General features: G+C 38.5%; 1 protein-coding gene across 6 annotated transcripts in view; it reads right to left on the minus strand.

Annotated features, from left to right (window-relative positions):
• LOC131073126 (protein PLASTID TRANSCRIPTIONALLY ACTIVE 14) overlaps window positions 1-18,048 on the minus strand; it is a 273,647-nt gene that overhangs the window by 80,645 nt on the left and 174,954 nt on the right. For 5 of the 6 annotated variants that reach the window (XM_058009511.2, XM_058009510.2, XM_059220953.1 and 2 more), the window contains 2 exons: window positions 4,855-4,926; window positions 3,517-3,622 (listed from right to left, as the gene is read on the minus strand). In XM_058009511.2, the coding sequence (XP_057865494.2) occupies window positions 3,517-3,622; window positions 4,855-4,926 (178 nt within the window). The remainder of the gene's footprint in view (window positions 1-3,516; window positions 3,623-4,854; window positions 4,927-18,048) is intronic. The other variant, XM_059220950.1, reaches the window with a different exon arrangement.

Genomic DNA, 18,048 nt, shown 5'->3' on the forward strand with positions numbered 1-18,048 from the left:
CGGTACCTCCTTCTGGTGTACACTTGCATCCACTACACGACAAGCTGGCAAGATCACAAGCTCTGATACCACTGTAGTGTTCCCTGACCATACAGTGTGACTGGCAAAGGCGAAGGGACTATTGAACTGGCAGAGGAAAGGTTGTACGGTGGATAGACCGTACGCTGGGAGAGGAGTCGTCGTACGGTTGTAAGAGGAGGGGGTCATACGATGCAAATGTCGTACGGTAAAGTGAGGGGTCGTACGGTGTAAGGGTTGTACAGTGGAGTGAAACAGGTCATACGGCGGAGTCAATGCAGGTCATACAGTGGAGTCAAGGCAAGCCATACGGTGGAGTCAAAGCAGGTCATACGGTGGTGAGAATGTAGGTCGTACGGTGGTGAGGAGAGGAGGGGTGATAGTACGGTGTGAGACCGTACGGTGAAGGTGCGGAGGTACGGTGGAATACCCGTACAGTGAGCTTCAGTAGTTGTGAGGTGATCTCCCATGAGTAATGGATTCTGAATATTAGGAATTCCCCTTATGCATGTATACCAGATTAACAAATACGCAACTGGAGAAAGTAAACAATGATGAAATTCAAGATTTGCCAGATCCGAAACGAATACAAAGACAAAATAGGGTGAGAGGTGAATCTCACCGAAACTGCAAATACCAAATAGGGAGGGTCTTTCACCTCCGAAATGGCAGATAATAGAACTCCAACAGAAATTCGCACAATAGAGAAAAATACAAAAATTCGCATACCTACAACAATGACTAGCACGGCCATATATATGGGCTTCGGGAAACTTCCCAAAGGATTACAAACGGGCCGACACGACCAACCAAAACTTGTCTAATCTAATTAAATAAAAGGGCCCGAAAGATTATTAAATTTGGGGCCTTACCATTAAAGTAATTAGATTTATTATTTAATTATATCGAGGACATCACAGAAACCCTACCAGAGAATGATCAAGTTTTACATGCTACAGCACAATCGGCACCACATGATGATGATGATGATGATGATGATGATGATGATGATGAACAGCCAGGATCCCCTAGGATTCAACTGGAGGTCGATTTGGGCAACAATGTGGTAGATTTGACTAAGGAGAAAGAAGCTGATGATGATGTTATTTCAGCCTTGAGAGGACTTGATGAAGATCAACACCTTGAAGGTGGGACAGAATTCTCTACTATTCTCAATTGGTTGTTGAATAGCATGGAGAAGAAAAAAGTGATAGCACAACCCATAGAAGATATTGATGACTTCCTAGACAAGGTTGGCAAGGAAAAGGAGCAGAAGAAAGCTAGGATGTTCTTTCGGATTACTAGAGATGATACAGGGGCACAAATTGCACAAGTGGTTGTCCTAACAGGTGATAAGACTAGAGAGATGATCACTCCTATGGACTATCAAGTTACTACAATTGACCTTGGACCGACTACAAAGAAGCAATAGTTCCAGGAGCTCAATGATACCATCAAGGCAATTGAGGCACGGTTGGATAAAACTATTGAGAAGAAAGAGATGCTTGACAGTGAGAATAGGAGACTCAAAGAATATATTGAAGGGATAAATTCCCTAAGGCACGAGGATCCTACCTTTGTCTCACCTATTGCTATTTCTCATGGATCCCCCTTTGATCATGAGGCAATGAGGAATACATATCAAGAGTTTGAAAAATGGATAGAGGATGCTTCAAAACAAGCGGATGGTTTCCTAGCTCAGTTTGTCTAAGCATTTGATAAGACAACAATGCTCATATTCAGCTTGCAATACTTAAAGGGAGTTTGGGAAGAGTTCCAACCGGCACAAGAGAAGACTATTCCTTGCCTCAAGGTGTTCAAGCAAATTCCGATGTCCACATTGATCCGGGAGGGAGTTGTCCAAGCGGGCAATGTTTATGATTTCCATGGTTGGTATTGATCTTTGGCCATGTGAAAGTTAGTGTATCATCATGCAAAACAAGAGTACATAGAGATGGTAGGATTGATCCAAGAAATATAATCCAAGATCCTTACATCTATTGAAGAGTTATTGGGACAACATGTCCATGCTTCCAGTAGTTTGAACTTGGAAGAATTGAAAGAGAAGATGAAGTTTATTTACTTCAAGCAGTTGGAATCTTTAAGGAAGAATCATATAGATAACTTGGTTTCTCTCATGATTCACATCAACTTGTTGCAAAATCTTATTCCAGATTGGGAAAGCAATTTCGATGCTTGCTCACATGCCTTGGATGTGACTGATTTGCAACAGGAAAACCTACCCAGTGTTACGATGGAGGAACTCAACTTAGTCTTGGCTAGATTCGTTGAGTATGCAGCTAGAGAGAGTGATGCAAGATAGAATCTTCTAGAAGATTCCCTACTTGATGACTAGGCATCATCCCATTAGACCTTTTCTTATTCCACTTTTTGATGTAAACCCTAATTAGGGCAATGTTGGCATGATCTCAACCCTTGATTCTAAATGAATCTTGGTCATTCATTTCCATTTGAGACTCTATATAAACCCCATTCCTCTCATTTGTAAGAGAGAGATTTTTGAGAATTGTCACCTATATGCTGCATGTTTGAATTTAATCATTGAACTTTGGTGATTTCAATGAGATTTGAAAGCATTGTGTGGTTCTCATTGCCTCCAAAATTTAGATTAGAATTCATTTTCAAGTATTTTAGTTGAATGAAAGAAGTGCTGAATGCATTTGAATGAAATTCATTTATTCCATACCACTAGCTTCTTGTTGATTGTAAGTTTGCCTTGTATCGTCAACTAAAATTAAATTTGAGCTTAACTTCAATTTCTGCTTGCTCATTGATATGCATCCAATTGATGGTGTCTATGTTGTTTAGATTGAATTTGAACATCTATAACTAACCTTAGATGATTGCACTAAGCTTGTGTTGAGTTGTTCTTTGATGGCAAGACCTAGCCTAGTTGAATTTCATTGAATCGTTCATTACCTCTTGCATTCTAGGTTAGATAGGATTAGAATAGAATTTCAAAACCCTTATGCTTTTGCATTTTATTTAACATCTTTGTTAGAAATAGATTGAGAGCTCAAATTGCAAAATCCTAAGTTATTTGAAGTAATTGGCAAGCCTACTCCATTCATTATGAGTTTGAAATCTTTAGAACAATTGTGTAAGTCCCCAAGTGAAAACAACAATTCACATCAAACCATTGAGTTACCCACATGTCAAGAACTAACCATAGAAACCTTGGAATCGTCTTAGTTGAGCAAATATTTAGCATTTCAAGTGATTTGGTTCAAGAGGGTAAAATACTTCGGTATTTTATTTTGTGTTAGAAGTGCCTAAAAAACACATCAACAGGGTACTAACAACTAACATGGTGGATTTCTTTCTAAAAATTGATGCTGTAAAACTGCAACAAACCAAACTTGGGCAAGGGAACATGGTAGCCTTAATCTGGAGAAAACACTATGTTTTGAGCACCATAGTAATACGACGTCACTTTCATCCAACAATATATTTTCTAGATATAAATTCCTCACGTACCATTGTGATATAATTCATCCATCAAACCCGCAATAGAAAATGCTGATAGGAATGAATCCAGATGTATCTTTGCTCTCCCCGAAAATTCTATTGATTCCCAAGGATTCTATTAAACCAAAAAGCAAAGGCTATGTCAGTATCATACACAAACTTAAAAAGCATACACAAAATATTGAACCAATATTATGACAAGCATTCCAATATGGTAGAGTGATATGACTAGTTATCCTTACAATGATCATATTTTTCCACAAATGTTGAATGCTTTATATCTAAAGTATAATACACAAACATTTCCTTTCCAATATGTGTGAATGGTTTGTAAACAGTTACACAAAAAACATCACTGGAAAAGCTGACAGTGTGTGTTAAATATTCTATATATGTAAAACAAAACCATCCTAAACTTCCAAATAGAATTCATAATTTATATACCATATTATAGTACACAAATAAATAAGGACAACGTTTTAAACTATAATTTTGTACTAGAGTATACCTAAACACATTTCAGGTGGGAGAGGATTATCTAGCCTGCCTAAATATACATAAACATCTGTGGTGGTAGAGAGCTATATCGCATGGCATGCAGTCTCTCCAACAAAGCAAGGAACCTGCCCACCGTTGCAAGCACAGCTAGCATAAACTAATTCATGTGCACCTTTAAGGACTTTGTGCTTTTAGAGCATTGAATGAACTTTCACAATAAATGAAAATTTAATAAACCAAAGAAAATAAAACCACCCAACCGAAGTAATTTTTTGTAGAACAAAACAATGAAAGAAAAAGATGTAGTAGTGAACAAAGTGATCTTGACTAGCCAACAGGACTGTAAGATAAATCAACCACTATTGAGTGAGTGCCTAACACACCTTAAAAGATCACATCTGACATAGAAAAATGATCATGCACAGAACAATAGCTGGTATCAAATTTCTCTTTCAGGTAATCTATGATTATTACACTAACAGTGTTTCTTCCTAGACCAAGCTACCACATTTGAACAGGAACATGAATAAGGAAAACTAAATAAGCGATTTTCAATCCAACAATGGTTTTCTTATTTGAATTCTCAAATCTCAATAGCTCTTTATTCATCTATCTTATCTGTAATACTTGCTCAGTGGATGTATTTGAAATACAGGCTGGTCTGTAATTGAAGTAATGTCATGTGGCAATTGTTCTAAACCGCCTGAATAAAAAGTAATTCTCTCGCATGCTCTTTCACTGAGGAAACAAGTTACTTGATTACTTGATTAGAAAACGCCAGTATAAATTATACTTGACTTTCTGTATCTGCCCAGATCTGTAACAACAGAAAGGCAAATGTTAACATACCACAGGCAATGAAAACCCATATTGTGCCATAAGTCTATCATTTGGGCAATTCTCCATATAGCTAATAGTCATCTGCAAGATCACAGAAATTTCAACATGTTAAGATCCAACATAGGCTAGATGCAATAATCAATACCATGCAGTGACTTCACTAAAACGGGTGCAAGAAACAAGAAATGACTGAAACTAAAAAAAGTATATACATCATGGTGAAACAATAATTTATTCACCTAGATTTTGTAAGTAATTCCACCCATACTACAGGTGGTTTGTCAAGTATATCACATCGTATCAATTAATGGATTAACTCGGACTTCTAAAGACAACTTCCACATTTTTAATTACACAAGTGAAAAACATTCATTTGACAAGTGTAAATTATGGTTTTAGATAAGTGGACTTCATGCAAAACAAAACTGTGACATGAATTATTGCACCCCAAGCACTAATTAATGTTTGGCAATTTTACATCAGAAATACAAAATAATTTTTAGCCCGAAGCATTCATATGTATGATTGCCATTGGTGAAATGCTATAAAATGTAGACTAATATATTCAGTTCACATGAATTGATACTAACATTTTAGCAAGAATGATATATCACAAACACATTGCCTACAATGCATCCCCTTTCATGGTTAATATTCATCTGCAAAGATTCAATCCTTGGCTGATACCTTAATTCAGAAGAAATAACAACTTTTACCCTTTTTCATCTTCCTAGAAGACAACATTGGTAATTTGAGCCCAAATTTCTCCTCCATTCTATTGGTATATCTATATACAAGCTTCTTGCATCATATGATCTTATTGGATGCCCTTCCTAAAAATTGTGATAAAGCTTCCAAAGAGGAAATATTTTTTTCTAGTCCCTATTTACCAACATGGCTGGGAAATCACAATTATGTATAGAATCTTAGTAGCAAGGCAATTCTACCGCTTCTTTTTCATTTTTTCTTCTCTAATGGCCTATACGGTGATGGAAAAGCTATTTATAGGCTTTCTTTGGGGTAAGCAAAAAGGGGCCCTTTGATAGCCTAGAATACTTGTAAAATGTTAAAGGATCAAGGGAGTTTAGGCAAATGGATAGCAAGAGAAATGGTGATGCACCATGGCAAATTTTTACTCTATCATCAGATTTAATCACTTTGGCAATGACCAAACTATTCTCTATCTCAAGGTCTTCCCCATTAAAATGAGTTTGGACAAATTGTAGGTGTTAGTTGGACTTCCTCATTGGCATTATGAGGGGTAATGAGAAGCTTGGAATCTAGTAGTAAAACCTGTTTGGATGTTTGCATCCCCACATGGTGAGCTTGGCCTTTAACTTTTTTGTTGAAATAAAAGGTAAATAGCTTATTAAAATATTTCAAAATGGATCATGAAAAAAACAAGTAGGTGTCTAGTGAGGACAAAGGTAAAAAAGTTGATTTAGCTAGCAGCTTAATGTAGAGGTCACTACAATGCATGTTGATCCAAACCAACTCACATATTGTCCTTTTCCCTTGAGGGATGAAGCCTAGTATTTACATTATAGCAAAATATGAAAAAAAATTAAAGAACAAAATGTAAACTATGATTCATTTGTCATATTCCCGTGTAGACAGCAGGCAATGATTAGAAACATTAAACAATACATGTACATAAATATATATATTTTCAATACATAAATTATTTTTACCGCTTAAAATACGTTTTATCTTAACTAGTGGGAGTAATGAAAGGACGCATCCATTCCCAAGCCACCTCCGGAATAGATGCCATGTTTCAAGGGGAATCGCGTGGTTTCAAAGAGGTATAAACCCGCACCCCAAGAAAACACGAGAGAGGAGGTGACAAGGAAAGAAGGGCAAGGATAAGCATCCAACAGGTAACTTCGTTACTCAGTAATAATATTTATTTCAGTTTTCATAATTTATGATGCCTAGACAACCATGAGGACTGCCTTGGGAATGCATCAGTCAGCAGACGATGTAAAAGGGCTAGTCGCTGGTTCTTCCCAGCGATGAAGAACCAGTGCCTAGTAAGCATTCCTTCCCATCACCAGCAGGCTGGTACGTCCCCAGGCCAATCCGCTTAAATGTCGAAATGATGAAGTATGTCTTTGTGCAAGTTGTATTAAATCTACTTTTATTCCTCATATAACAGTAATTAACATAATTTAACTAGTAACCTAGATTAATTGCTAAATCGGTTCCATGCCTAAAAATGTCTTACCAAATGAACTAAGCACATCTGTAATGTACAAAAGGGTAAAATGAACTTAATCTTCACGCTAGATAGGTAACCTGCAATATCAGGTTTAGCATGCTGCATTAAAATACACTTTAGTGACGGATAGAAGAATAAAAATAATTCATTCATTCTCAGACACAACTAATAAGTAAAGAAAAGGAATACTAATTAATGATAGTCATGTTTCTGCAACTACGCACAAATATAGTGAATTAATCCCTACAAATTTATATATAATGGATAAATGTTAACCAAGTAATATAGTCATGAATCTATGTTTTCTGTATGCATTTGTTATCTTCCTGATATCCTCTGTTTGTTAGTACATTCAAGATAATGAGTGCAAGCCAGGGGTATGTTGGGCCCATCCTTAGGTGGCCCTATTAGCCCTAAGAGATGGGATGGGTCTGGATGGGTAGCCCAGCCAACCTGGAAAATCCTCAAAATCTAGAAAGGGTCGTGTATGTATTTTGTGCTGCAATAATTATGCCACTGATCAAATATTACTGCTGACATATAAAATAAAATATCTAAATGTTGCAGGAAACCATAATTTCCTTTTGTTGCCCTAAATCCAACCTTTGGTGGATAGATCAGGCCCTAATTATCAAGAAGGCGAGGCAGGTACAGAAAAGGTTCATTACATCATTTCTAAGTGGACATAATTCACAAGAAAGATGACTTGAAGGTATGTGATATACCAACTATGCCACAATTGTTCTTCACTCAAGTGATTAAAAATCAATTATCACAAGAATTGCTACCTTGTGCCTCCCATCAAAGTCACAAGGGGATCAATATAGCAACCAACATCTAACAAACTAACAGAGTTCCCAGACTCGGCGCGAGTCAAGCGAGTTTGCTGAGCTGGCGAGTCGAGCCAAGCTCGGCGAGTTTTGCTGACTCAGGACTCGGACTTGGCGAGTTTTGACAATAACTCGCCTGACTCGCAATTTAGCCAAGTTATAGAAAAACTCGCCGAGTCTGAGCTCCAAGACTCAGCCACGACAGGTCAATGTTTTGACTTTCAAAAAACAAAAAAAACATGAAGTTGTTTGACAAGTTAGTCTCTCCGTCAAGATTCATATATGGAATATAACATTTAAGTATAAGTGGCATTTCCTTGTGTCTTTTCTCTTTCTTAAGTCTTTTCTCTTTCTTATACTTTAAGTTATATTCCATATATATTGTCAGGATGTTTGAGAGTGGTTTCGGACCTCCATGAGTTATAATGCAAAATCTAGTTTTTGGAGGATCCTTCAAATTTCCAAACAGTCAAATTTCAGGCCATTTCAGGATCAAGATAACATTCCAGACTTTTAAGGCGAGTTCACTCTGACCTTGATGTAAAGGACGTGACCTAGGAGGACACTATGCATTCAACCAACGTTTGATTTAGCAACTTGAAGCGTGACCGGATAGTACACAAAAACCCTAGGAATGATCTAAATAACCCCTAACCACTCAACTAACCTAACCTCCTTCACTCCACCTTGAGGAGATCCACCTGACTTGATGACCTTTGAGAAACTAAATCCGTTCAATGCAAAGGCTAAGACACTAAAACGACCAACAACAAAACTAAAAGAGCTAACCCTAAAACGCAAAAAGTGGTGGTCTTCATTTGCAATGGGGCGATGTGTGAGTACCTCACAACAAGGATGTTTCTTAAAATTTTGAAAAAAGCGGGTGAGTTGGGGACATTTCCTACCTGTCCCCACATCCCAAAAAATCCCCCCATGGGGCACAAGGTTATTTTTGGTAAGGGACATGTCTCTGAGGAGCATATTTTCAAACCCTTCTGGCCTCACAATTCCCCCTTCCATCCAACATATATATAGCCTAAAAACTAAGAGGTCCAAGAAAGACCAAGGTCAACTATAGTCCCAAGGTAAAACCTAAGTTCAACAAGCACACTATTTAATGCTACCATACACAAGCACTCCTTACAATTTCCAAGCGAAGATGTTCATGATGTCTCATGTTGGTGCTCCCAAAATTTCAATTTGGCCAAAGAAAAGACTAAACAGAAGCCCCAAACAAGTAGATACTCTACCAGCATGCCTTTCATGGCATAACAAGCTAGCAGACATTATAATTGGGCTTTATTCAATAATGGGTGCATGAAACAAGTTTTAAATCGTTAAAAATCTCTTAATTTCAAGGGTTTTTTTATTTTGCTGACTCGTAGCCAAGTCACGAGTCGAGTCGGCCTTGCCAAGTCCGAGTCTGGGAACTTTGCTAAAAACTTACTAACAAATACAAATGTCAAACAGAAGCAATGATGATGTTTTATTCCATTAAATCATGAAAATCTGCCTATAAAAGGCTTACAAAACAAGCTAAACAGAAGCTGACTTACTATACAACACAGAAATTTGCTGAAAGCATAGTTTGCCACCCAAAATGGATGAGATCTAGTAAATTTGCTTCCTCCCCTCTTTTTCCATGTCTTTCTTTGTCTTACGACAATCTGCCATGTTTTATCACACCCTTCCTATTTATTGCTCAAACCTATCATATCTGGCAATTATTGTGATGTCCCCACTCTAGGAGTAAATAATCAACTTCGTGTAGTCTCTAGAAAGAGACGAAGTTGAGAATGAATAGCACATATAAGCAGTTATATACATTATTCCAATAGTGCCTTGTTACTGGACGAGTTTAATATTTAGGCATGGCGGATATGTCAGCAGATCAGGCATTCAAAGAAGGTCGAACAGGGTAACCAAATAATTATAGACAACAGCAATTAAATAATCAACAAATGGTTGACACAAGGGCAAACTAATCATCATCGGTAGGATTAAGTTATGAACAAACAAACAAACCACCGATTTAATGAAAAGACACGATTAAGGAAACATGAGGAAACAACAATTTCCAAGAGACAAAAAGACGTGTCCCTTTGACACCGCCTCACACATCTATAAGGATCAGCCAATACCTGTTGGAAAGGGTTTAGGGCACATTATTGGAGTTATTCTCGACCTATCACGTGGGAAGAAGTTCACCAACAGTTTGGAGGAAAGCATACATAGTTCGGGTTAGAAGAATAAATACTTCATATAACTAAAGTATATGTCCCAAACACAGCCACATACTATCATTGATCATCATCGAACCAGAAAGATTCTCGTAGCTTATACCACATCCCTACGGCAGAAGGAGCAGAGTCCCTCTATATTGCAGATTGATCGCCTACCATTACATAATTTCTAAGGTTATATCTGAGACAGCAGATATAGAACATCCAATCAGTCAGTTATTATTTACAGACTATATAAATTTGTATTATCATATACTGAGAATATGTTACAGAATTGATATACTGCTCTTCCATTGATATTTATTATCAGCATTCATATGGTCCTTGTGTCCCTGTCAAGAAGAAGTCTCTTGCCATTGTTTTCTGAGTTAATTATCCCAAATTCTTGAGGACTAACATAAGGGGACATTACAATTATAGGGTAAAATTTTCATCCCAGAAGAAAATGCCCACATTTCCAAAAATGCACCATGCCCTTCTAAAGCTTTGGCTTCATTTATTGGCCCTAATGACAATGTTTACTTCCAAAAGGATTTACTTTATATTACACAGAGTAAACAATAAAAGAACATATCACATAGCAATATAACATAAAGTAAATAACATCAGAACATGTCCAGAAAGATATGTCGCTTTATTCCTAAGTATGTGTGTGACGTATTCACACATCGCCCCATCGCAAATGGGGACCCCCACTTTTTTTTAAGCATAGTTGTAAATAAGGTATCTTGGTTAGCTTAACTTAGAGTTTGAGTCCCTTTAAATTAAAAAATTGAAAATCATGAAATTTTGGCCAAGTCATGGAAAATAAGCAGTGCCTCTCAAGAGCATTACTTCTTTTAAGCAGTGCCCCTTAATGTCATTACTGCTTTTAAGCAATGTCCCTTAATGTCATTACTGCTTTTAAGCATTGCCTTTCAATGGCATTGCTTTATTTCAGCATTGCTTCTCGAAAGCATTGCACTTTTCATGCATTGCTCATCACTGCTCCTAACGATGCAAGTCGCTCAAAATGATTTCAATACTCAATTGCACAATGAACAAAGCAAGTTCGATGCATCTTCTCTGTCAATTGGATGACATTAAATGATTGAGGCAATCAAGTATTAAATCGGTTATGTGAAAGCCACGAACCTGTGATGAGTTATTTGATCAAGGTGGCGATTCTACATAATAAGACAATCATTTAACATGGTTTGTGATGAGTTATTCAAACAAGGGAAAGGTTTGATTTGATCAAGAGAAGGATATTAAATCGCTCAAAGATATTAAATATGTGCAACCATTGATTTAAATAAAGATGCCACGATTTGCAATTGGACAATTGATCAATGTGCAATCATTAAAGCGTGATGGGTCACCAATTTTGATGAATGGACGATCTTCTTTGTTTGGACAAATATTAATAATAGCCCAGTGATTTGTAAATCAATTTATGACATTTAATTTCTGCAAATTGGTATCAAATCAAGGTGGCCGATTTATTGCAAGGCATTAAAAGAAGATCGATTGTCTTGTGATGAGGTATCGATGCCTTCTTATTTTCCAAATTAATCACTTTGTTGATCAATTTGCTAAAGCGATTTGCTCCTATTCTCTGATATCGAATTACATACTGCAAGCAATTGGTGACTATGAACAATTTGATCAGTCTGACACAGCGACTATTGTCTTTTGATAGCAGTGAATTCATCTTGTGAGAGGGCGATCTGAGCATTTCGTTCGATTTTAAATCTTTAGTAACTCCAATCTTGACTGAATTTCATCACACATTGTGATAGTAGCGACTTGGATTCTTCAGCGAATTTCATGCATCAGTGAGTTATGAGAGTGAATCGATCCTACGCACAAAATTTTCCCAGCCGGTACCTCAATTCTGATCAGCAATATTAAGGTGACTATCATATCAGGATCAGCAACCCAAGTTTTCATTGGCTTCCCTAATAAGAGGTGGCGATTCTGAGTTGGTAATAGGAGTTTGAATCCTTTTACCATATATTGAACACAAGATACGATTTCTGTATCAATTTTGATCATTAGATGACAGCAAACTTCTTTTCAAATTGCAGTGATTCCACCATGACATTGGGCGATTTTGAAGGAATATTACCTTTGATATGATTAAGGCTTGATTGAACATTATCATACAACGAATTTTACCTTTCAAAGGAGTGATATTGGATACAGATCTGAGACTTAGTTGTCTCAGTCAGCATTGGAATTGATCTAAAATCAGTTTTCATAACTATTGTGTACCTTAGAAGTGTGACATATGAAGTCCTAACCCCCTCCCAAGGCAGCTAGTCAACAAGATTTTGAGGTTTGGATATAATCAGCAAGTACTTAGTGAAATTTTCATATTTTAATCAGTCTGATATAAGATATTTGTCTCAGATCTGAGACAAATCAGACCTCAAATTAGGACAGATTTGATTTATTTTGAGGCGTTCATCTTTATCGTCATGTTATTGATGCTTAATTTAATCAAGGGTAAGGTCATCATTAAGGATTTGATCTAAGTTATCAATTATTTATTTGTAATATCAATACAACTGACTTAGTCAACTCTCACAGGTGCTATGGCAGGTTCATGGCAGGCTCTCATCAAGAAGGAAGATATTGCAGCACGTCATGTCGCAAGCTCATATAAGGCAGGAACAGAAGTAACTCCAGGCACGAGATGCACTTCAAGGCATGATGAGGGTTAAGCATAGGCGAGACAAGTTCTACATCGAATACAACAGCATCAAGGCAAAAGATAAGCATCAGCGGCATGCACTCAAGAAGGATTTTTACAATCTTGAATTTCCTTCAAAAATCCAAGAATCTTTGCCAGTATAGCTAGATGAAGGCTCGCGAATGCAGGTGATCGCAACAAGGCAAGTTTTAGAAGAGTTAATCAAAGTTAGAAGATCGACATGAGTGGAGTCATCGTCACATCAAGCGCTCACAAATGTTGAGTACCAAAAGATATGTCACATTCAATTGCATAAATGTGATGAGTTATACAGTCAATCAAGCTGAGGTGGCACCAAGTCATCATTACATCCAATCACATCACTTCATGAGGGGCCAGATTCGATTTACCTAACTCATCCATTGAAGGGGATAACTACTACAAGGGCACAACGTTCGATGTACCTACCACCATCACCTATTGGTTGAATTTTCTAAGGACATGTGTCCCATTAAATGTAATTGTATCATTGGTCAAGCATTAAATGCTTCGCAATAGGGTTTCTATCTTGTAATCTTGGCCATTGATCTCAAATCGATCTAAGCCAATGAAATGTAATGAGAGCACTATAAAAGGCAGCACTTCTTCATTTGTAAGGTGAATAGTCAGTAGCTCAAGAACAGAGAATATAGTGTAGAAGATAGCAATTAGAGTAGATTAGGAGAAGGCAAAGATTGTGACACAACATTGTTGCAAGAAGCATGTAAACTTCATTGAAAATATGGTGAATTTTATGTGTTGATTAAACAATTTGCATGGTCTCTATATTTCTCAATTTGATTTCATGTTATATAGATGAATGGAGGAACTTTGTATGATTAATGGTGAAATTCATATGTCCATACTACTAACACCTTGCCAGTGTTGCATAGTCAACTGGAAACATTCAGCTAAAGCTTACCTTCAACTATTGCTTCTTCGTCGATATGCGTCAACTTGATGGTGTCCATGCTGGCAGTGATGATTTGAAAATCATAAAGCTATCCTTAGAAGATCCCACTAGCCTTGTGGAGATGTTCACTGCACGTCGAAGCAAGACTTAGTTGAATTTCATCAAAGATCGTCCATCACTCTTACATTCCCAGAGTTAGAATTAGATCTCTCTCAATCCTTATCTTTTTCCCTTTTTTTACAAATCAAGTGAAATCCCATGTTCCAACGTCATTCAAGCATTCAGGCATTCAACGTAAGTCCCCCCACAGGTACAACAAATTACATCAATACCATTGAAGCTATCCAACAAGTCAAGCTTGACATAAAAGAACCTTGAAGTCCCCTCAAGTGATCCTTATGCGAATCTTCAGCATTTGAGAGTCTTTACTCAAGAGAGGATAGAGTATTCAATACTTTATTATGTGCTCGATCGTGCATCAACACACCATCAACAATATGTAATGTGTACAATCAACTATAGTAATCATAATAGTTTCCAAGATAGCCATTAAGTATATATAGTGCCTAGCAGTTGGTTAAGAGTATCAATAGTCGGCAACTAACAACAACCTCTCAAAAACAATGTCACTACATGACCAATTATTATGTAACAAAACATTAGTTATTATTTTTATTACAATTTTGTTGACAACATCAGCCCTCCCAAAACAGAAGTCGTCTTCCAAATGACGGAAAACAAAATTGGGCTAGACAACACAAAATTACTACAAAGGAAGGTGAGGGGACATCCCTAGATTGGTAGGAGACGCCGAAACTGATGCAGCCCCTAGGGTGGAAAGTCTCTCACGAAGCCACTGCACTTGCTCTGTATGGAGCCATAGATCTCGTTCTTCTACCACTTGGCATTCTTGTGACTTCACCATTTGCACAACTTCCTTCAAATCCTTCTTGTACCTCTCCACTTCTCAAACCATGACTTCTCGATGTGCTTCTAGTGCTGCCAATCTAACATCCTTCCTTGCCAAGATAGGCTGCTACTGCTGCGACTGCTCCTCCGTGAGTTGTGTTTGTTGACCAATCTATTCCTCCACGAGTGCCATCTGAGCCAATAACTCCCTCCTCATAGTCTCCCGAGAAGCCTCCTATGCAAGTGCCTATGTCTTCACTGCCTCAACTTCCTCCAAGGAAGTGTGTGCTCGCTTCATCTGGTAGGAGACATCCCAACAACAATTCTCCATGCCATGGAGTGCAAAGAGTACGCGGCCATTCTTACCCACTACAATGGGCCTTGTTGGGTGCCACACCTCCTGCATCTTGGAGGTCTCTATAGTAGGCCATCTGCGAGATGTGAAACAACTAGAGAACTCCCTGTCACACCCTTCTTGCATAAAGTGTAGAATCTTTTTTGCCTCATTGGCCACTAGAGGCACATGCTCAATGTCTAGATGTCGTGACATCTCTACCAGCTCGTGCGTCACTAAAGCAATATCCTTGAGTTGAGACATGTATCTTTGCACTATTCTCATAACATCATTGCATTGAGGTTTAGAAATCTGAATGTTTATGTCTTGGGTCTCATCCTCTCTGGAGCCCTCCAATTCCCTATTTAATGGTACCTGGGCCTTCGCCTTGACCGGCCAAAGAATTGTGGCAATCTCTGGTGTGGCATGGCCACTTGGCTCCTCTTCATGTACAGTCTCCATCGACTCAATGACATGGATTGTATGCCCCTCGACTCACTTCATGGTCCATTTCACCTTGGACTATCTACTTCCTTGCAACTAGCGGGACTTCGAGATCCTCCAAGAGTCTAGGCAATGCCAAGGGTTAAGCCACCAGTATATCCTCATGCTGGCTAAGCCAATCATCCACTTTTGCATCTGTTCCTTCCTTCTTTGAGGCATCCATGATGACTGGCACCTCCGAGATGGTGCCACTAGCATGTGTGGCGACGACGACGATAATGGCAGGTGCGATGGCAACACTGGCAAGTGCGGCACTGGAGGTGTTTTCCATCTTGCCACTGGTGTGGCCTACTATACTCCATGTGGTGTAGCAATCTAGAATGATGTACTCAACTAGAGTATGTGCACCGTGGGGGATTGTAATGGTGGGGCAAACTGTGATGACCCTTCTTGCCTAGCTTAGCAATTGATGAAAATAAAAGTTATGCAAGCCTATTCTATCCCCATAGGCTAAAGTATAGAATAAATAGTGGGATGAAGCAATGAATGAAGGAAATAAGGTGAAAATTGAATAAGTGGAGCAAAAAGCTGAAGTCATGCTTCATTTATATTTAATCGTTAAAGAGGGGGCCAACTTAATTCAGCATGGTGGTGAATTAAATAATGTTAGGCAATTATTATTAATGCCTAAGTCATATCATTAAAACAATTTAATGAAGCATCGAGAGCTTTTTCTTGGTTGAGGAATTATATAAAAGGAGTATCGTAGGGTTTGAAGGATTATTATTGATCATTACATGTTACTGATTTTCTCTCTGCAAATCAAACTTTGGGCATAGTATACCAGGATGAAACCCCTGGACAAGGAGTTCTTATGGACGGAAACCCAGAAGCTCATGGTGCTTTATTTCCACTCACACACACACCTCTAATCAGCTACGCAAGAGTCCAGCTGCTGTAGTACGGCAGAATTCTGGAGCTTAATTGAGTCGAACTATTAACAGCAGCCATTATTGTCTTGCTTTTTCCATATCGCTGCAATCAAATCCTTTGTTGTGGCGTCTTTGAAGGAACCAGGCTGAGTGTAGAAGAAGAAACATGGCCTACATATTGGGGGTTTCTTTTCTGCTTGATTCAATGGCATTGAACCTGCCCAAGTTATCAACTCGCAAGCCCCTCGCAAGGGTAGGGTCTATGATAAATGACTGGAAACTATCTTTGATTGTGATGAGGTGGCTACACTTACCTTTATCAAAGGCATTTTGAGTGAATCTAGCACGGATGAACTGGACCCCCATGGTCCAAATCTTCCATTCAAGAGGGTTTCATTGGCAAGTCAGCAGATATAATCCCAGACAAAATGCAGCACTCTTTTCCTTCAATGGTGTTCAAGAATGAAATGTGCTATCTAAGACTGAACAACAAGTGGAGGTACCTAAAGGGTCGACTTAGAATGTTTCCATGGAAAATGTGTGTCTGGCTGGAGAGGAAACCGTAACAGTTTGCTGCAAGCTGCAAGAGATCAAGGCTTGTTGCAGGAAATCGAGTAAAATAGTTTAAAATCTCATAGTGAACCATTACCACAGCATCCTTGAAGTTTCAAGTGCATTTACAATGCCTTTGTTTGCTTCTGGTAAATTGATGCCTGCAAAAAGATAATTTGGAGGTCTTTTCACTATGTAAAACTTCTAGCACTTGGTGCAGCCTGCTTTCATATCGAATTGGGTTGGGGTCAACACAAGGTGGAGGAAGTTGCTTTGCATGAAATGGATGGTTGGGATGTTGCAGGTGATGGGGTTTCATGGGGTTGCATGGTGGGGTATTGTTGTGCATTGCACACGGTCCCTGTCGCTGACAAGGTCCCCTTCCTTTTTTGGGCCTTTTCGTCTTCGCCCTGTTGAGTTCCGCGCAGAGTGTCTTGCGTCCTTTCGAGAGCCTGCGATCAATCCGTCAGATGATGGTGTAAATGGAGGAGCCTGTGAATCCATGAGGTCAGTTGAGCCCTCGGGCATGCAAATTCCAAGAGATGATCTAAATTTGTAAAATCGCCTTAAATGGGCATGGGATGATAGAGACTAGCGAAATCCACCAAGTAAAGGATAAAGCGTCTGAAAGTCGCATGGGGACCCAGAGACACTGATTTTCGCATAAGAATATGAGGGAGATTACATGATGTTTTAAAAGGTTTGCAGGATTTGTATGAATGCCGATTTTCGCCAGTGATGACAAAAGAAGCAAAGTTGGCAAAATGCCCCGAAAGGCCGAAATTCGGACCTTTAAGCAAAAATGTTTCAGAAGCAAAGTTGGCAAAAATGCCCCAAAAGGACGAAATTCGGACCTTTAAGCAAAAATGTTGTGATGTCCCCTTCTAGCTAGTGACATCATGCTAGCCAATGATTAGCCTATAATTGGACCCTCGTAGGCTAATGTGGATGGTTAGAGGGTCTTCTGAGGATTGATTCTTCTCCAACATTCAGGGAATTGGCCTTTGTTCGATATCATTTGGACTCCATTTGCCATACTTACTATGTATAGTAAGTCAGGGGTAATAGAGATGGACCCTTTCTATTTTTAGAAAGTGTGTTTGGTCACA

The sequence above is a fragment of the Cryptomeria japonica genome, chromosome 5 (assembly GCF_030272615.1).
Source record: "Cryptomeria japonica chromosome 5, Sugi_1.0, whole genome shotgun sequence".
Taxonomy (NCBI): Eukaryota; Viridiplantae; Streptophyta; class Pinopsida; order Cupressales; family Cupressaceae; genus Cryptomeria; species Cryptomeria japonica.